This window comes from Coccomyxa subellipsoidea (assembly GCF_000258705.1).
Source record: "Coccomyxa subellipsoidea C-169, whole genome shotgun sequence".
In the NCBI taxonomy this organism is placed as follows: domain Eukaryota; kingdom Viridiplantae; phylum Chlorophyta; class Trebouxiophyceae; family Coccomyxaceae; genus Coccomyxa; species Coccomyxa subellipsoidea.
This window is the reverse complement of record NW_005178037.1, coordinates 1579395-1598926: the sequence shown is the minus strand read 5'-3', so window position 1 is coordinate 1598926 and position 19532 is coordinate 1579395. Positions and strand designations below refer to the sequence as shown.

Below are 19532 nucleotides of genomic sequence, written 5' to 3'. Positions count from 1 at the left end.
AATCAAAATTTGCTGATATCCCAAACTTTTTCATGGCCGTGTTGCGTGTCCCTCCGGAAGGCATTTGTGCTTGTACAACATGTCACGTTGCTCTTCAGAGCTGGTCGCATGATTGCAGCTAGTTGCCGCACTAGTGCCACACCCGGATTCGAATTCTTTAGGGCTTAAGTCTTTACATTGAGTTGCGGCCTTAGTATGTCCTGGAATTGAGGGCTGCCAGTGCACGCTGTGGCGGTACCAGTGATACCGGTATATTACGTTATGGCATGACCATGATAGCCTATCATCTGAGATCTAGATATAGACCTTCGTCTGCGAGTGGCACTCGGAGTGACAGAGATTCTGACAGGTTCACTGAATGGCATTAGCTAATTATTGTGATGCAGTATGCGTACGTGTTCTAGAAGCAGATCTGGATTGCCATTTAATGCTTTGACCAGGACTCCTCCGAGCTGCTTGCATGCATGCGCAAGCTCAAGCTTAAGTCGACTTAAGCTTGAGTGAGGACGTCTTGGCCTCACTCGGCCAAAGAGCCAACCTGGCTGCCTGACAAAGCGGTCAACCTGAGACTCAGCTGACATTTTAAAGGTTGAGAAGGAAAAGTGCCACACGTGCACGGTGTACACTGGCCGATTTGATGGTGCTACAAAGCTTCAGTGGCACAGCGCATCATATATTGCGCTGACCGCAACACGGTTGCACGTGTTTGGGTCCCGTCTAGTGAGGCGTGCCATTTCCAGAACGTGGTGACTCCTTCACATGGTTCCCCGCGGGTGACGGCAGCAAAGGAGAGTGACGGCAGCATAATCAGTGTGGAATGGCAGCGGGGAGCGGGCCATCATGTCCAATGTGTTAGATAGAATTGATCCCACGTACTTTTCCCTGGACGAAGCGACTCGGGTACCGCACAGTGCGCCCTTGCCGGGCGCGGGCCATGCTGCGGAGATGCAACAGGGCCCAGGAGCCAGGGTCGCAGAGGACGAAGAAGTCTGCAGTGAAACTTTGCGGGTGAGTTTTTTCTGAGCTTCTTGTGAATTATCAGAACAGTGAAGCACTCGGTAGCACTTCAAGAGCGTGGAGCGCCTCTGCCTGTGCTTCAAAAGTTCTCACGCGTGGAGTGCTGGAGAGTCCGATCGAGGGCTGCAGACATGGGAACCACAGCCGTACTTGGCGAAAGCTCTTCAACACAAGGGGTACAACCATCTGTGCATGCCAGAGTCAGCCTGCAAGGACAGCTTTGGGGGAAGGGGCCCTTGATACCGCGTAAGAGGCACCAGTACTGGCAGCCGTACCCCTCCCTCGACCGTGCGGAAACGGCCAGCACAGCCATTTGGAGCTTGGGAAAGCAGGGATAAGTCAGCAATAGGGTACTTTGTGACCCGTGTGCAGCCTGGGCACCTGCTGGGGCCCACATCCGGCGGCCTCTCTCATAAGCGTTTTCCCGATTGTTTGCGCAGATTGAGAGCAAGATCTTTTTCTGCGATGCCAAGGCAAATTCCAGAGGTCTCTACTTGAAGATATCGGAGAAGGGGACGAACAGGGAGCGCTCAACCATCATCGTCCCGGGGCAATCGCTGCCTTGGTTCCGAGAATTATTCAACTACTATGCCACCACAGAGCCCTCGTACGCCCTCGTCCCTCCCTCAAGAGACCTTGTGAAGTTTTTGAACACTCTCTGTGCTTCGAGTGAGCAGAGCCCTACTATATCGTGATCAGAAATGTGCATGTTTGGTGACGCTGTCAGTTGCACGTGCACACGTCAATGTTGCTTGCTGTTGCAGGCTTGCAACCGCGAAAGAATTCCCGGTGGAAAGCAAGGTTTTCTACTGGTCAGTGGGCGACAACCCGCGCGGAAGATACCTTCGGATCTCAGAGAGCGGAGCAGGGTGCGCCCCCGCAGTGTATTTATAAAGTAGCTACTAATGTGAAGAAATCAAGCGCAAACTTTGAAAGCATTGGAATCCTGGCCAGCTGCAGTGTGCTGTTGGCCAGTGTGATGAAAGAGCCTCCTGTGCTGCAGGCCGAGGGGGAGGAGCTCCATAATTGTACCTTCGGGGGGTGCTGACTGCTCAGCATGGCTGGCCTTTCGTGGTGTGCTGGCGCGGATAGAGGCCCAGACCACGGAGATGCCTCCTGTGCAGGTGGCCGCCTTACACTTCCACTCACTGATGCACGTCAGCTTAACAGCGGACGACAAATTTGGTTTCTATTGTGGCTGAACAGCGCAGCGATAATCAATTTGCTGATCTGCTACATGACGGACGCATCAAGATGCATCAGTTGGGGCTCCTGTGAGAGGGTGTGTTTGTTCCAAAGTGGAGCATTGCGCTACTGACTGTTCGCTGTTTGGCCGCTCTGTTTATCTCTCTGAATTGACGCCGAGACCTTCGGCTCTGATTGACTGACGGTGGTTGCTTGATCTGCGCGCACAGCTTCAGCTGGATCGGTTATCAGAGTTGGAGTCTCATTTGGCGTCGCTGGGTGCCCGCATTCCGGATATTGCTCAGACCACGTCCTACCTGGATGCATTTTCCATCTCCTCTAGACCAATGCAGGTAGACAGCGTTCAGGCCGTTCTGATCACTTCTGACAGTACCCAACCACACATCTGCTTGCATGTGTCCAGTCACAGTGTTCTGACCACCCAGGCAAATGTTCTGAGTCCCCCGGGACTTCAGCTGTTCTGGAGCACCAACGTTCAGATACCGTTGCTTGTTCTGCGCATGCATGCTCTGTCTCGAATTTGAAGCATCGTGCTGGAGAGAGCCTGGTGATGCAGCATATGGAAATGGCACCTTGTGGGGAGGCTGGCACTGGCAGCTTAGTATTTGTGCTGGGGGGGTTGTGCAGGTGCCGGCACTTGGGCAGGAGACAGTGGTGGGGCCGGGGCCATCACCGCCGACGCTGATCTCGACGGAGTCCGGCAGCCGCATCGTGCGCGCGGGGCACAAGCGCTACTTCTTCGACCTGGGCAGCAACAACAAGGGCCAGTACCTGCGCATCACCGAGGTCAGAGGCTACTGTCTCGAGAGATGGCACTTTGCATAGCACCTTGTGTAGCAGTGCCTTCCAGCTGTGCAAGAATATGTCCTTCCAAGCACGCAATCGAGGTCCTTTCAGGGCAGAAACTTGCTTGATAAACAGTGCAGTGCACGACATACAATTGTACCCCTCAAGGGTGCAGTGCTTGTCGTGGGAAGTACAGGAATCTGCTCTGCATGTTGCACTGAGATGTGCGCACTTGCACAGGTGGCTGGGCAGGATCGGATCGCGATCATTGTGCCAGCAGAGGCGCTGCCGCAGTTCTACCATGCCGTGGGCCTCTGCCTCGAGGAGCGCCAAGGCGGCCGGCCCCCGATGATGTGAGCGGCAGCTTCACCGGCAGCCGCACTCGCAGGCGCGCTTCTGGCGAGCACTAGCCACCGATATTGCAATGCCGGCTGACTGGCTTGACTCCATCAGCAGGGGCCTCAGCTGTGCTGCCTGCGCGGCGGCTGCCCGGTGAAAGCCTGATGGTTTCGAAATTCGAATCTGGAGAGGAGATTTGGAGAGGCGATTTGCGGCAAGACGAATGAAGTTTGAGGGAGAGACAAGGAACGGCAGGACGATGATGTGATTACCAAATGCATGTCCATTTGGCTCGTCAGCCGGGGCTGGGAGTTTAGACCCACGCCCTGAGGGAGGTATTAATTATAAAAGCAGCAGTGTGTAGCTTCGGGGTTAGCTTTGGGACCGGAGCAGGTCTTCATTGTGGACTGCTTTTGTGCGCGCGGGGTGCTCTGGCGCGCTGTGTGCAGATGCAGTGCACCAGGGTTGCCTGGCGCGGCTGGAGATGTAGGGAGAAAGAGTCCTCTGTGGGGTTACAGCATTGTTGAGGGGTGAGGGGAGGGAGAAGAGAGGGTGTGCCCGCCAGTGTTGCCAGGGCCGCCAGCTTCTAGCAGTGACTGGTATGATGCGCTGTGATCAGAATAGGTTCCATGTCACAGGTGTGTTCCCTTGCCCATTTCCTGAGATTCTATTAGATACTTATGGCCACGGTCAGTTGTTGCCACAGTCAAGGTTTGTCTCATCATTTGACCTGGCGCGGCACCCCCACTGGCACTCAATTGTCTGTTCGGGGTTGCTCTTTGTCCGGTGTATGGGGATCATGTGTGAGGCATCTCTGCATTCCTATAGGGCCTGATTTTCTGTCAGAGGGTCCGGCTCGATGCATGAGGTGGATGCTGTTAGCACTGCACGGCTGAGGGTGCCAGAGAGAGCTGTGGTGAGGAGAGACAAGGAGAGAATTGCAGTTGGGTTTGCTTGGTTTGGCGGGGGGATTGCACGCCTCTCATAGTATTGCATGCAATTGGTCGAAAGTAGGGTAGAGATTGGAAACAGAAGTGGAGGGAACATCCATGCGGTTCGGTTGTTTGCTACGTTGCCCTTTTGCTTCATGCCCTGATTAGCTGAAGAGGAAGAGTCCAGAAGAGCCCCCCACGCCTTGGTTTTCTCAATGCCAGCTGTTGCACATCATGGCATTTTCAAGCTGAAAAGAGGCAGGCCAGGGGGGCCGCTCTGGCAGGATACCCTGCATCAGGCGGAGCGCAGAATGCAAAGTAATGGGTAGGCCGGGCCTTCTAAGCCCAACACTGGACAGAGACTTCTAGGAACAGCACATCCAAGCCATGTGGCAGGCAATTTGTGATCCCCCTTATTTCTGTCTAACAAGGGAGATCTGATCCTGTGCCATGTGGCAAGGAGTGCTGCAATATTTTTTAGGCACCTGCACACCCGTGCAGTGCCGCAAGCTGTGCAGATCTCATATGCCTCTCGAACAAAAGCTATAGGAGCTGTCATTGCTTCATGGACTGTCTGATGGTGAGCTGCCATAATTATTTCTGCCCGGATCCCTTCCTGGACTTGCCTGGATTGTCGCAGGACCTCTTTGTTGGTCTTATGGGGAACATAATGCATTTTGAGGAGTTTTGAGGACGACTTTGATGAAGTCTAGACACAGACTTTGGGGTCCACAAGATTAGTGTTTTGTTTAATCCATCATGATCATGGTGTCGACATGCATAGGCCCTGTTGAGACTGTGTCCTCTAGCCCGAGACCTGCAGGCGCCTGCCGGCATAAGCTTACTTCCTTTATGATTTTTATTTTGGAGATTATTATTGGTATAAGAGCCCGCCACCGTGCGGCAGTGGTTCTTCAGTTGTAAATGTTCAATGGAATATGCTTACAGATGAAGTCACGGGCGCCATAAGCCGAGCAGGGACATCTTGGGAGAGCCTGATCCATCATTCATGGATGCAAGCCATGGCGCCATGGCCACAAACCTTTCAAATGTCCTTGACAAACACACAACATGTGGTGCACATCATCACTTACTCGGACAGGATCAATGGGAGCATAGCAAAGGCGGTGCACATCCCATCACAGATGTCAGCTGCAATACAAATATTTGTTGCTGAGCTTCAAAAATTCCAGCCATTGTGAAGTGCACAAGCATATCCATCGCTTCAAGTCATGACAAGTCTTGATTGATGGCTATGCTCTCAGAGCTTGACCAGTGGGCACGTACCCAATCTTTTTGGATGTCTGACTGAGTCAGCCAAGAGCCACGCTCCTTCCAATTGAGAGGACTGACTGCAACACCACTATTTTTTGGACCGAGACCTCCTGTATTTGTACAATTCGGGCACCTTCTTTATGCGGTTGCCTAACTGCCAAACAAAGGCGAATATCTGCAGCATCTCGCCGCTTGTAAGCATGCGTCACTGAGCATTTTGCTGGCTAGTGGCAATCTTGGTACCCTCAATCAACCAAAGCCGACCCCTCTTGTCATCACACCAGCAACTGAGTTTGCTGATATAATCTCTATACCTCCAGATTGTGTCAGCCAGGCAAAAAAGGCTGAAATCCTGCTGCATTCCTCCGAGCTGATCTGATGTCATATTTCCGTGCTGTAGCGCGCTCCTGACATGCCCTTGCAGCATATCTCACTGGTTGGTTGTACACAAAGTGACTATACTATACACTCCTCATCCCGTGTTTCAGGGAATGTGTGATCCGTCGCAGGCTTGCCAGTCACATGGCAGCCCTGCACACTTCCTGCAAGCTACTCGCTCTACAATCCTCAGTAGAAAAGTGTGTTGCTGTGCTCTGTCTGCTTCTATCCTGGGCAGGCTTCCTATGACGCAGGCTGCACAGCTGCTCTAAGCAATCTCAGCTCGCTTCTTTGGAAATATATCCCGGAGCGCTGCTCTGAGCAATATCGGCTCACTTGTCTGGGAAACTCTGACGGACTGCTGCGCTACCATGGAGCAGTCTGACCTTGGAAGACGGGTGTCTTGCAGACAGGACAGCACACAGAGCGCCCCTGCTGCACCAGCCATTCCTCGATGCACCCTGTGTGGTAGTGGTGCATGCAGGGCAGCGTCTTCACCTCCTGCCGCGGCACAAAGCCGTCCAAGCAGATGCTGCACACTTCCTCCCCCTCCTCTGCTCCCTTGACACCCTGCCAGGCACCACACCTCCCAGTCAAGCACCCTCTCGAATAACCTTTATTGCACGACAATCCCAATGAAACTACAAGTCCAGTTGAGCATGTTCCAGGTAAGCAGCCAACGGTATTTTGCTGGTATTGCTTTTTAAAAGAGCCGTGTCAGCTCCTGCTCCTACCAACAATCATACACAGGCAGGCCACGCAGAATTCAGGAGCACAATCAGCACTGCACGAAGTGGCCTCGTCGGCTTTGCAGTCATGAGCTCACAATGAGTGTGGAAGGCCTGCTGCTGTGGAGGTATGCAGGAAAGCCACGCACCTCTGCAGCAGCACAGTGGATGTGTGTCGGCAGCGCCGCCACATCAGCTTCAGTCACGGGCGTCCGCCTCCTGTTGCTCCCCTGGTCCAGCGCTGACAGCATCTCATAGTCCGCCTGCAGCGTAGCACAGGAGTATTCTCACTGATCGCCAGCCCCTTTTTAAGCGCATTCACAATGCCAATTTCACTGCAGTGAATTCTTTTGTCGCAGTGAACTTCAAAGAAATAGAGGAGCCCAATCACGTGACATCTTACCTGCACTTAACTTCAAAGAAAGAGAGGGGCTCAAAACCTTTATGTCTTATGGTCGTGTCCTTCAGAGGAAGAGAGGACTTCAATCCGCTCGAAGATCTGGGCAAAATTTACCTCAGTGAAGTCGCGCGCTCCTGCTCCAGCCAGTTGCAGCTGTGGGGAATTTAGGTCCTGCTGCAGGTGTTGCAGCAGCCGCAGCAGATCCGATGGGCCCTCCCCGTCATTGCCAAAGGCCTGGGGTTCACCACTGGGCCCCAACAGATTGTGCAGGGTCAGTACGCCTGGAGGGCTGCTGTCTCCGAACGTGTACACTGTGGACTGCCACCCTGGGCCTGTGTGCTGCACTGTTGTCCACCCTTGGTTGCTGACAGTGGTCTGGATCCGGCTGGTGCTGCTGCTGCTGCTGGCTTCACTCCCCTATGACGAACACCAAGCGTATCAGGACGTGCCTGATAACATGAGCAGTACTTCAAGATTGTAAAAAGGTGGATTCAAGGTGCACCTCACGATAATGTTGGCGCAACAGTGAGGTGTTGGAATAGTCTGCCTTCTGCGTTGTATCTGTGCAGACGTACCTGGCGCTGCTGCTGTCCATTGTAATCCCTGAAGAAATCATACACTGCGTATGTACAGATCGCTCCGGTGATCATCAGATTCGCAAAGTTTTCCAGCCACGCCATGACAGCTTCCGCTAGGGGAGCCTCCCGCCCCCTGGCCCAAGATGCACCAAATTATGACGCACGTTCGGGATTCGGGAGACTGCTCTCTCCTCTACGTTCTTCACAGGACAAAAGACCTTTGATCTGGTGGTGGAAGAGGGAAGGAAGACAAGTTTCACCCAGCGGCAGGAACGCCACCGGACGACCTTGGCCATCACTACAGCTTCCCACCTTCTTGGCACCTGCTCTGTTGAACGCTTTGTACGATCTCCTGGCCGAAGATCGGCGTGTTCTTCCGCAAAGGACATCTCTTAGAGTGGAGAGATTACGCAGATCGCTTACTGAGGATCGATCGCTAGCGCAGACCCAAGCTTTGTCTTGCTACACAAGCACTCCGAGGAATCAGGGCCCGGAAAGCAGAAGCTGTTCTAAGCAATCAAAATGGCGGCGTGGCTGTTTATCTGGATATTCTGGTTCATACAGGAGGTAATTTGACTCTTGCACAGCGAATCGTGACGAGTGGTGAATTAATTGCGCGAAGCTGGCGGTTCCTGCACCTTCTCGTGACTCAGAATTCATGTGTTGCAGGCGATCTCAGCAGCGTACGTCGTGGTTGCTTTGATCAGCTTCAGAAACGTTCAGCAGGTACTGGAAGCGTGCGATGCTGTTAACGCCTTACACTGCAGCCTTACACTGCAGTGACCCAACGGTTTTACCATGCACACGCGCTTTCAAAGTTTGCCTTTCGCAAGAAATGCTTTCTACTTTGACGTGCATCCCCCTTACATTCCGCAGGCGAAACCTTACGTGACCAACGAGGACACTTTTGACCTCAATGCTCTGCTCTCAGCACTTTTCCTGGGTGTCCTAATCCTGATTCTGTTCTTTGTTGTCAGCCTGATCCTGCTCCTCAAGTGAGTTTGCCTCTTCTCAACATGTCACCTCTTTGGCGTTTTTGAGATATACTTCCTTGAATAGAGCCCTGGAGTAATTGTTTGATATAAGTATGCCTGTCTTACAGGAACGCTATCAACCATGAGCCTCTCTCTGGATTCGGGTGAGCTGCCATTCATACTGATTTATCGAAGCACCACATTCTGGCATGTATGAAAGCTTGTTATCTTTGCTGTTGCTATAACAGCCGACTTGCTGTCCTCAATTGGTAGCATTGATGGTGCAGGAATGGCATCCTGTTGGCGTCCAGCTTCCACACTTCAGTATTCCAACTGCTGACTGCTCTCGTCGTGTACTCTGCAAAGAACCTGGTATGTGCTCATGGGCCCTGTTCTTAGCTGCACTGGTTAGTGGTGTCAATGTTTGTGTCTGCACAATATTTGAAGCTTCCTTAATCTCTTCTGTTCACCCCTGCAGACAAGGTCCTGGCAGCGCAATCCCAACCTGGCCTGGAATTCTGGTCAGACAGGTGAGCTGCAGAAACCTTTTTGAATGACACCAATCAGCTCTATTCATTGGATCTGTCCGTCTATTCGACCACTACCACTAAACCTTTCATCCCATCCCGTGCTATGAATGCAATACTGTAGCAATACTCTGATGAATAGCCCACCCTTAAATTCAAGCCCTTCTCTGTATCATTCTCTGAGTGCTTGTGCTGTGCAGCGGCGTATATTGCCACCTATGTGCTGGCCTTCATTCTGGTGGGCGTCTACCTGGCCTACTCTGTGCTCATCCTGGTCATGCGCAATGTGTTCGTGAGGGAGGAGAAGACAGGGAAGGTCCCGCCCTCTCCAGCAGCCTCCTATCCTGCTGCCTCCCCAGTCGCTGCGGTATGCTTCCCCCTGCAGCGCCACACATTTCTGCCGGCCATCTCAACGAACTCTGTCTGACACCATGACTGTTATGTTATGGCCTGTCATGGTAATGATCTGAGGCAGGTGGTCAGCTCTTGCCATGCTCATGCTCTTGTCATGGTCATGCTTTTGAGGGACTCTCAAGGTAAGCAATTCTTGTCTTGGTCACGGTAAGAGCTGTAGACAGCACCTGTCATGCTCATGCTGTGAACATGCTGTGACCATGCTGAGCATACGGTGCTGTGCTGCAGACACCGGCGGCCGCAAAGCCCAAGCGAAGCTGGTTCTCCAAGAAGCCCACGGCGCAGCCTGCTGAGCCCATCGGCGCCACCGCACCGGGCACTCCACACCCGGCAACCCCTGCAGCAATCCCCCACAGTGAGCCGGCCGCCCCCAACACCGCTGCCCCTGCCCAGGCTGTGGCTGAGGGCGTCCCTGCCCAGCCCAAAGGTGCCTGGGACGCTGTTTGAGATTGACCGTACTCACGATGACGCTGCTTGAAGATATGTTTATTTTGTAAAGCTTGGCAGCGACTCGGGTCCACTGCAGCACAGACGTCACTGCTGCAGTGCTTTATTGTGTTTTCCCAGGGTGTGCTGCACAGCAGCAAGCATCTGGCAAGAGAAAAGTTGAGGCTTGATACCCAGGTTTGCTGGCACTAGGATGTCCAGGTTCGTCTTTCGCATTTCTAGGTTTCACTGCCGGATGGCTCAAGACAAGCTGCAGTGTCTGTACAACTACATGTTGAGCAGATGCGGAGTGTGTCACTAGAATGGTGCTGTTTTCACGCATTCAAACATCGTGTGTCAAATGGACTGCGAGCGCATGTCCCACAAGTGCTATATATAGCTCTGTGCGCTAGTCTGACGTCGAGCATTTGTGTTTGTACATGCGCAAAAAGTGCACATTGTGTGTCCCAGAGCACAGGGTTCTGTAGTCTTTGTCATCCATGCATTTTGCTGCTAGTACTTATTCTAGTTCTTTGATACAAGTTGCCTGTATTGTTTCTCAGTGTCAATATGATTGTGGTGCTCAAGGGCCCGATGAAAGACTTTGGGCAGACCTGTGTCTAGACTGAACTCTGGGGGTGCACCACATGGGGATTATAACATATAATTGATTGTCATGACGTTATGCTTCTTGCCTTCCTTGCCAGTACAGTTACTGAAAGGCAATCGAGAGTGATCTGCTCAGGTGCTGAGACCATTCTATTTATTAAGGAGTCTTTACTGCTTCCATTGCATATATTAAATGCCAAGCCCGTTACCTTTGGACAAGACCACTTATAGCAAATATCAGTATCACTGCAATATTTGCTGGAGTTTGAAGTGCGCTCTTCCACCATAAACCTTTTCTCAGCCCCCAAACGGTGTCTTTCACCTGCATGGATATCTGGTTTCAGCGCATGGCACATTACCTCATGACTGCTGATGGTCATGATGACAAAATCCAGAAAAATCGGCGTTTGCAAATTGCATCTGTAAGCTATTTGGCAGAGTAGTGCAGCACACCTGCGCCTCGGTGCTTTGCCGCGTGCCAGAGTTATCAATGATGTATTGGCACCACTTCTGCTTCTGCTCAAGCGGCATCTGAGCAGCAACCTTTGACTGTGCAAGGTCTTTGCTGCATCCATCCCTCTCAACCAGCCGCCTCACCTGCAGATCCAAAATGCACTTCACAGGATCTGAGAAACAATGCCAATCTGCATATGCTGTGACATTCATGGCAGCGCTGCATTGAGCAAAAATAAAACAAGGCATGGGCACCTGTGTCTCTGGATCACACTTGACAAGCACGCGCGGCCACGTCAAAAGGTATGCACCAGTCTCGACCAGCAGGGGCATGTCCACCATCACCAGCGAGTGACACTGGAGGAGGTGACTCAGCAGTTGCTTAGCAAGCTCCAAAGTTACTGCAGGGTGAGTTGCTCTGTTGAGCTTCCGTCTGGCAACAGCATCTTTGAACACAAGCTCGCCCAATCTCTCCCTATCAATCTCACCTGTGAAATCAGCAGTAAAGAAACAAATCAGAAACATTATACGAATTACTTCCTGGACTTTTCTTAGGCAGTTGTTTTTGGCTGAGCTGTACAAGGGAGTCCAGCACTCACCATCACTCTTTAGAAAACCGGATCCAAACATCCTGACAATTCTTTTATAAACCCATTTCCCCTGTGTAACATCACAGCCCCACCGTCTTGTCCCCTGTAATTGTAGGCTGATGGAAGAATCTAGTGTTCAAGACTTCTGGGCAGGCCAGTGTTCACCTTCTTAGTCACTAGGTGCGCGATCTCGTCGCAGTCTATGACTGGGATCCCATGTTGTCGTATCAAATTTGTTACTGTGGATTTGCCGGTTGCTATTCCGCCGGTAAGCCCCACAATTTTCATCAGATGCCGCTCTGTCCAAGAAAATATTTTCTCATTGATTCATCCTGTGCCAGCTTCTGAAAGCATGATAGAACAGTGATTATAAGATCACAAGAGCATCAATGAAGCTCGTTAGTCGGGGAGCAATGCGAACTACTCTGGGACAAATGTACAATTACGGCACTATTATGATATGGCCTGCCTGAACTCCGGAACGATCTTGCCTCCCAGAAGACTGCAAATGTTTGTGAGTCAAAACAATCTAGATCGATCTGGATTACTGGTGCAAATGCATGCAAAGGTGCTCTTCTAAGTTTTGACGCACGCATAGAAAGCCTGGGTGCAAAATCAGGAAGTGAGGTGCTGGTATACATCTGTCGTTCTGGCCAAGATTTGCGTGCATGCGTGCATCGGCTATCTTGAGCGCAAAGAATTGTGAGTGATTCAAGCAGCACCGTGCCCATTGTTTACATGGTCGTCGCTGTTGAGCGTGCAGACGTATACATTGAAGCTAGCCGGATTTCCTTTCTGGAGGGTCATACTCATATACTATGCATGCTGCATTGCCTGCAGTGCTTGACAGAGCTTGTTGTTTGTCATGCAGTGTACGAGGTGGCCAGCAATCTGCAAAAACATGGTATTGGCCACAAAGTGCAGAGAACAACATGGAAGGAGGACTCTTTCTGGACGATAACAGGCATGAAGCCGTCGTTGGTAGGCCCTTGCTTATCCAAGAAAAGCAGAGTTCAGTCACATGTTCGACTCTGCCACACTTGATACTTACAATGCTGTTGGTGGTGTTGCATTGGTGGAACTTTCATAAGGTGTTTGGCTTGCAGGATGGCAAGCATGGAAAGGCATTTGGTATCCTCACATGGAGAGGTGGGTACAGGAGCCTGCTGTGATCTCGTATAAAAACTGGCGCCCAGCAATTTCAGGTGAAGCAAGAGCCTGACAACTCCGCTGCTCTGATGCAGGCAGGAAAGAATCTGAGGAGCCCAGGAGAGTGAATGGCACGCTGAAGAGGGTTTGGAGATGCATGGATGATGCCCCGGTGGAATGGGTCACGCTGAAGAAACCATCGCTGTCATCAGGACAAATGCCTGACAGCGCATCCGCTGATACAGCTGCTGCACAATGATCTGACTTAGAGGAGCACATGGAAAACAGTGACCTGCAGTGACGTCCAATTGGTCTCGGTGGCAGAGCACTTGTTACATGAAGTCTCTTTCATCCTGGAGGTATTGTGTGGATCTCCTCATCCCCAGTCTGATTCAAGGTTGTGACTTCTGACAGCCATCACCGATTGCCATCTGTGTTGCAGCAAAGCAACGGCGTGTACTGACACAGGATACCTGATAGATTAATATTACCAACAGAAACAACAATGACATGACATGACAAGCCATTCAAGTAAAGTCCAGTGATAATTACACACAAGAGCAAGAAGCTTCCCTTGGCTTTAATCAGATCAATTATGCAGCGCAATTGCTGCCTGTCACACTGCTGCAGTTATGCTGTGGCACCATATGCCACCTGTACTGAATCAATCTCCGGGTTTTCGTTCGTTAGAGGTGAACCTTGCGGCGCAAACGAGCAATTGTATCCAGAGGGGATGCATCTAGCGCCTCGGTTTCGCCTTGGACTCGTAGAAGTCAATCAGCTTCATGTGGCAGTGCGGACGCACATGCAGCGCGTATCTGTTCACCCAAGCGCTGAAATCATCAGGCCAGTGGATGCGCAGCAGCAGCACATCGTTCTCCTCATGCCTCGCTCCTGCACAGGGAAGCATTACATGCTGTGAGTGTCAAAGACAACCCCCAATCTGAGTCTTTCACACTCCATGACGGTTGCGCAAGGCAACAGCAGTGGAAGAATGGTGTCTTCCAAGAGGTGTCCATATGTCATGCATGACAGTCAAGAGAAGGTGGGTGCGCACTGTTGATGACAGCATCGTCCCACTGCTGTGGCTGCAGATGCCACAGCTCATTTTGAGTTAGGCCGTATGCATCCTCCACAGAGTCCTCCTCATCGATCTGGTCCATGGGCGCCCCATCCTCCTGATACTGCTGCACATTGTCTCCAGGCTCTGCCATCTCACTGGCCTCCTGCGCTTCGTCTTCATCATCTTCTATGACGTGGGACTGCCTCCTCTGCCTCTTTGGGGACACCCGCGCGCCGCCTGAGCACAGCATCTTAAACTCCTCAGATGAAATCTAGGCCGCCATGCACAACATGAGAAGCCTGAGATAAGCCATGCCTGCCATGCAAGCCACGGAAGACTTTCATGCGCATGCTGCAGGTAAACTGGAAGATAACATTACCTTCAGGGCGCCGCCTGTGTGCTGGTGCACCAATCTCCTCACTGCTGTCTGGAACAAGCTCTGGTGCATCCTCCTCTGGCGCAGGATCCTCCTCTTCTGCACACATGATGACCACTTTAGCACATTCAACCGGGCTTGGTATAGGGCTGCAATAACGGTGGCTTAACAAACAGCAGGCCACGCAGAGGTGGCACCTGTCTCTGGCTGATAAAGCCGCTTCAGGCGCTTGAACTGACTGCGGCCTCTGCTCTTTTCCCCTGCCTCTCTGTCTCTTGTGTCCTCCTCAGCATCGTGGCTTGGCAGGCTGGGAACATCAATGAAGTCCTCAATTGGCTCCTCATCCCCCTGCACATCCACAAATTGCCATCTCAAACCACATAGAGACACAGAGGACTCTGAATCCACTGAGGTTCACAAGCACAACTGATCCTTGCAAAGATACTCAAATGACTCTAGGAGCCCGAGGTCGTCGGAATTACTCAGTTGCTCACTTCAGGCTGCGCTTGGGCTAAAGGGCGGGCGTTCAGGTCCACAACAGGAGTGCTCGGCAATCCTCCAGTTTGAGCAGCAAGCTCTGGCGGCAAGACCTGCGCCGCGGCATATGCAGCCACAGTGCCACCCTGCAGACACATGCAAAGCACCTAAGGTCTTGAGGACAGTGTCCAAAACCATGGTCAACGTTGAGCGAGTGTGCAGATATGTCATTCTGAGCCTCTCCACAACGCAGGTAATTGTAGTCAGTCAAAATCAAGGAGGGCTGGTCTCGCACCAGCGCTTGAAGATGTGTCGCCCAGGCACCCCATGTGGCCTCCCGGACAGGCGCCGACTGAGGACGCCCCTCTGCAGCACCGCTTGCCGGCCCTGCGCAGCCGTGAATTTCAGGGATGTCGGATGCGTGGCCGACTGAAATAAGCATTTCCAGCTGGGAGGCTCGGTGCGCAGATCTGCAAGGGCAATCATTGCAAAAACACTGTGTTGTCAGACAGAGAAAATGCACGAAGGAATGCATGACCAAGAATTTTGGACATTGCATTGTGGTCAATTATGTTTGTCGTGTGCAAGGTTGCACCTTCAGGAGCGGGGGGCGCCTGGCGTATCATTTCAGCAGCACGCCTTCCCAGCTCAGAGAAGAGGCCTTGGTGGACTGCCGCAGGCGCCCGAGCCGCAGCCCCTGTGGCACACAAAGGCCCTATCACTGTTCACATCCTCAAGCAGCTGATAAACCTCATTCTTGCGCCCGCCTTAACGTTTTAATTGTGCATTGGTGTCCCTTCAGGTGGTGCAATGGGACGTTCACCCACCATGGGACGGAGCGGGGACAACTGGCTGTGCAGGCCGCAGAGGGCTCTGCAGGCGCTGGGGCGGTGCAGGGTGCGTCGGAGCCGGCCACTGCCTGGGGGAAGGCAGGCCATCCGCATCCGCAGATTCACGGACAAATGCTGGCACCGACGGCTCCGCACGGGCAGCCGCCTCATATCGTGGCGGCGGCTGCTCTGCCGCGCGCGCAGGGGCGGCCTGTGGCGGCTGCCGGCTGCTGGGAAGAAGCTGCTGCGCGATGCTGTCGTACCAGCTCGCGGGCGCTGGCTCCTGCCGTTGCAGGCTGGCTGCTGCTGCCGGGGCGGCTTGGCCGGCAGCGACAGCAGGCAGGCCGAGCGCTGCATGGTCGGCATGCAAGGGCCGCGCCGCGCGGGTTTGCTGAGCTTCCGCCGGAAGGGGCCCCAGCGGCTGCATGGAGGGCTCTGCGGCACTGGGCCCCTGCATGCGCGCAGCGTGTGCCGGCACCTTCCCAACACTGTGGCCGGCAACACTGTGGCGCTGAGGGTCTGCTGGCGGCTCGAAGGAGGCTGGCGGGTGCGCATGGTGGGCCCATGCGGCTGGCTGCGGGCTGTGGCGAGCGGCTGCAAAGTCATGCCTGGGCACGGGACCCGTAGCACTCCTGGGTGCAGCTGCCCACAGAGGCTGCGCATGTGCCCCGCCCCCGGGACCAATCCAGTGGCTGTTCCTGTTGCGGTTGAAGGATGCCGGCACAAGGCGCGCCTGCTCAGGGCTCCCGCCTCCAGCTGCTGCAGGCCTGCCCTGTTGGAGAGGGGGCCAGGCCGGCTGTGCGGCAGCTCTGGGGCTCTGCCAGCCGAAAGGGTCAGCGGCCATGTAGCCTATCTGCTCAGGGCCCACTGGCTGGTTCTGGCGAGCCGACACCATCGGGTTTGCTGGCCTCTGCGGGGCGGCGTGCTGCCGGGCCCAGTCTGCGGCCGCCAGATCCTCCTGTGACGGTTCGTCTGCACAGCATTGCCTCCTCTCAATGACAGCTTCCATTCAAGACTCCAGAGCCAAAGATCAGGGGACGAAAGGGGATTGTGTGATGGCGGCAGGGGGCGAAGAGCGTGGAGGTGCGGCCGGTGGGCATAAGCAAGGGGCTGGCCATGTCGCGCATCATCAACGCCATAGCGGAGCGCGTGGGCATGGACGCAAATGCCTTTCAAGGTGATATGGTGATCTTGCGGCAAAGGGTTTGCTTTCCCACCTGGCACATCAAACCCCCAGGCATCCGCAGTGCTTGATGGTCCAGCAGGCCCCGGCTGAGCAGGCCTGGCGTACTGGTCGCTGCCAGGCTGCGGCACTGGCGCTCTTTGCTCAGCAAGGCCGGCGATTGGGGCACGCTGAGCTCGTCTGTTGACGAGCGGGCTGTTCTCCCAGAGGCTGGTTGGCAACCCATTCAGGACGCTGGAGCGCTGGGCCGGCCGCAGCCCAGCCGGCCGGCCGTGACTGGCCTGCACCTCCCTCCTGTACGCCACCTTGGCCGCCTCAATCTGCTCCGACCTGTTGCGCTGCCAGTCCTCCCATGCCGGCTCTGGCTCCTGCGTGGCGGGCGCCGTGCGCGCCAAGACAGGCGCGGCTGCTGCCTGCGAGGGCAGCTGTGTCTCCGGCAGCTGCGGCTCGGAGGGAGCCTGCGTCCACAGCTGATTCACTATGTCTTGTGCTGAGGGGACAGCCAACTGCGGCTGTGGAGCGTTGCCCTGGATGTCCACGGATGCTGTCATGTCTTCGTCGGAACTGTTGGCCTGCACGTCGGCGTGTTCCTGCTCGATTGCTGCCTCATACTCTGCAATGAGCTGTGCCCCGTTTGGCTCCCTTCTGAGCGCCTGTTCTGTGACCCAGGTGCTGTCTGAGTCTGGGTACCTGCGCAGCCACATCAACGCATATCTTGTGTCCTTGTGATATGCAGGAGTAAGAAAAGCTCTCCAGGATGTCGTCAATGTCGTGGCTTGAAGGGCTACAATAGATCGGTTCCTCTACCTAGGAGAGTCTCACCCTTCAAACCTGATGAGGTATTCGTTGTCTTGTCGACGGCCTCGCCTTCTCAATTGCTTCAATACAATTTCAGCGCGTGGTTGCTCAAGGAGGACCTCTGCGTCTGCTTGTGAGCCCACGAATTGAGTGGCCCTGAAGTCCTGCTCCATATGGGCAGATGCTCCGCAGGACCTGCGACCCCCCTTTTATTCAGGAAAGTGCATCAGTCACTGGGGAGCTGCAGTGCTGGTTTGATTGTACAGCGTATAATGGCCAGTAATTTGTATCGCAAGGAATGCAAATTTGCTTACTGACCGTTGCTCCAAGAATGTGGTCCCACCTTCTGCACGAACTTCTAGACGCTTCAAGAATGCAGAGCTATCCAGCTTTCAGCTCCGATTACCTTTCTTGGCAATCACGCCTACGGTGAAAAGCCAAAGCATGCCACAAGGCAACATAACAGTGCAATGAGCACCTTGAGTCCCTGATACTCATCCACCGCGGTGTCGAAACCTTCAACACATCATTGAATCACCGTTGCTACACAGCGAGACTTGCCAATGGCAAGTTGCCATAGATCCGGGCACAAGTCGCGATGTCAACATTTCTGACGAGCATTTCATACTGGGCAGACCTTAATCTTCGAAATCTGTTATGCCCTGCCCACCAATGGGTGCTACAGAGCCGCCATGACCTTAATGTTCCTGCTAGTGTTTCTTACTGGAAAGGAGCAACCATGACGACCCGTGAGTTTCCTTACTTCACATGCTTAGGCTTGCGCAGGACTGTGCTTGGTGCACTGACCTGCCAAGGAATCGCGTGCTGCAGCAGTTTGCTCTAATAGCTACATTCTCTTTTTGCTGTCTTTGAGGGATACCAGACTTAAAAGGATTTGGGGGGAGTCTTTTACGTAGAGGAAAACCATCGCACGATTGCATTGACTGCTGCCTTTCCTTGTTTACAAGTGTCTGTGTGATGCAGGCTTGAGGAAGAACAGGAAGAAGCGTGGTCACGTCAGTGCTGGCCATGGCCGTATCGGAAAGCACAGAAAGCATCCTGGTGGACGGGGTAATGCTGGTGGCCAGCATCACCACAGGATCATGTTCGACAAGTACCATCCTGGTTACTTTGGAAAGGTGGGTGTTGTTGCTCATAGTTTTTGCCTGAGTGGTAGTCTTTTGGATATGTCAGTAAATAAACTAACCTGAAACCATTGACTGATGCAGGTTGGTATGAGGCACTTCAACATCAGGAAGAACCAGTACTTCCAGCCCATCATCAACCTGGACAAGTTGTGGTCGCTGGTCGGCAATGAGGTGAGAGAGGATGGCATAATGAGCTTAAAAATACCTGCTCACGCGAAGTTGTTCGAGGCTGAGCATCAGGCCTTCTGACAATGGCATATGCATGGCAAGTGGGAAAGAGTGTGCACTACAACACCCAAGACTCTGATACACAGGGTTTTGCTGGCTGTTCTCATCGAACCGTCAGCCTGGGGTACTAATTGTGCACATGAGTAGGCAGCATCAAAAGTATGCTAATCAAGCTGGCTCATGCTGCAGGCCCGGGAGGAGGCAGCAAAGAAGACGAGCGAGGCACTCGTGATCGATGTGACAAAGTACGGCATCTTCAAGGTATTGGGCAAGGGCACCCTTCCAGAGCAGCCCGTGCTTGTACGAGCCAAGTTCTTCTCCAAGCTGGCAGAGAAGAAGATCAAGGAGGCTGGCGGTGCAGTGCAGCTGGTGGCTTGATAGCCTTGCAGCAGCCACAGCCCTGTAGAATAGCTTTCAGCCTTCCCAGTGTGGAAATACCTGTTGGCACTGGGACGACAGTCCTTGCTCTTGCATCAGGGGGTTGAAATCTGCCGTTAAGGTGCTTAAGGCACTGAACAATCTAGCTTGCGGTTCATAGCCGCATGAAATGCTTCAATTCGGCTTCAATCAGATGTCGAGCTGTAAGAGATGCTTCCGATGAGAGAATTGTCCTGGCACTGTACTCTGCAGTGGGTTCTTGTGTGGCAT

The 19532-nt window shown here is 53.4% G+C and overlaps 6 protein-coding genes across 6 annotated transcripts; 4 read left to right on the top strand and 2 right to left on the bottom strand.

The window, feature by feature from the left end:
- Window positions 1-840: 840 nt before the first annotated feature.
- Window positions 841-3366, top strand: COCSUDRAFT_62670 (hypothetical protein; the record flags this gene model as incomplete). The annotated part of the gene is made up of 7 exons (XM_005648642.1): window positions 841-987; window positions 1458-1624; window positions 1782-1886; window positions 2021-2141; window positions 2433-2555; window positions 2851-3009; window positions 3250-3366. The coding sequence occupies 7 exons, from the start codon at window positions 841-843 to the stop codon at window positions 3364-3366; spliced, it is 939 nt and encodes a 312-aa protein (XP_005648699.1).
- A 2933-nt stretch (window positions 3367-6299) lies between these two features.
- COCSUDRAFT_62669 (hypothetical protein) lies at window positions 6300-7935 on the bottom strand (the record flags this gene model as incomplete). The annotated part of the gene is made up of 5 exons (XM_005648641.1): window positions 6300-6503; window positions 6811-6924; window positions 7176-7478; window positions 7637-7772; window positions 7919-7935. 5 exons carry the CDS (start codon window positions 7933-7935, stop codon window positions 6300-6302), a joined length of 774 nt encoding a protein of 257 aa, XP_005648698.1.
- Window positions 7936-8437: 502 nt separating this feature from the next.
- On the top strand, window positions 8438-10001 carry COCSUDRAFT_62668 (hypothetical protein; the record flags this gene model as incomplete). Its single annotated transcript, XM_005648640.1, has 5 exons — window positions 8438-8634; window positions 8901-8985; window positions 9092-9143; window positions 9341-9507; window positions 9783-10001. 5 exons carry the CDS (start codon window positions 8438-8440, stop codon window positions 9999-10001), a joined length of 720 nt encoding a protein of 239 aa, XP_005648697.1.
- Window positions 10002-10620: 619 nt separating this feature from the next.
- COCSUDRAFT_28647 (dephospho-CoA kinase) lies at window positions 10621-12028 on the bottom strand. Its single transcript, XM_005648639.1, has 5 exons — window positions 11798-12028; window positions 11642-11702; window positions 11298-11530; window positions 11043-11186; window positions 10621-10911 (listed from the first exon to the last, which is right to left on the bottom strand). The coding sequence occupies exons 1-5, from the start codon at window positions 11918-11920 to the stop codon at window positions 10795-10797; spliced, it is 678 nt and encodes a 225-aa protein (XP_005648696.1). The 5' UTR covers window positions 11921-12028; the 3' UTR covers window positions 10621-10794.
- A 126-nt stretch (window positions 12029-12154) lies between these two features.
- Window positions 12155-13720, top strand: COCSUDRAFT_53242 (hypothetical protein). The gene is made up of 5 exons (XM_005648638.1): window positions 12155-12334; window positions 12504-12613; window positions 12739-12781; window positions 12877-13342; window positions 13689-13720. The coding sequence occupies exons 1-4, from the start codon at window positions 12301-12303 to the stop codon at window positions 13038-13040; spliced, it is 351 nt and encodes a 116-aa protein (XP_005648695.1). The 5' UTR covers window positions 12155-12300; the 3' UTR covers window positions 13041-13342; window positions 13689-13720.
- A 4503-nt stretch (window positions 13721-18223) lies between these two features.
- On the top strand, window positions 18224-19486 carry COCSUDRAFT_23296 (ribosomal protein L27a component of cytosolic 80S ribosome and 60S large subunit). Its single transcript, XM_005648637.1, has 4 exons — window positions 18224-18257; window positions 18493-18647; window positions 18738-18827; window positions 19074-19486. Exons 1-4 carry the CDS (start codon window positions 18248-18250, stop codon window positions 19260-19262), a joined length of 444 nt encoding a protein of 147 aa, XP_005648694.1. The 5' UTR covers window positions 18224-18247; the 3' UTR covers window positions 19263-19486.
- The last annotated feature ends 46 nt before the right edge of the window (window positions 19487-19532 follow it).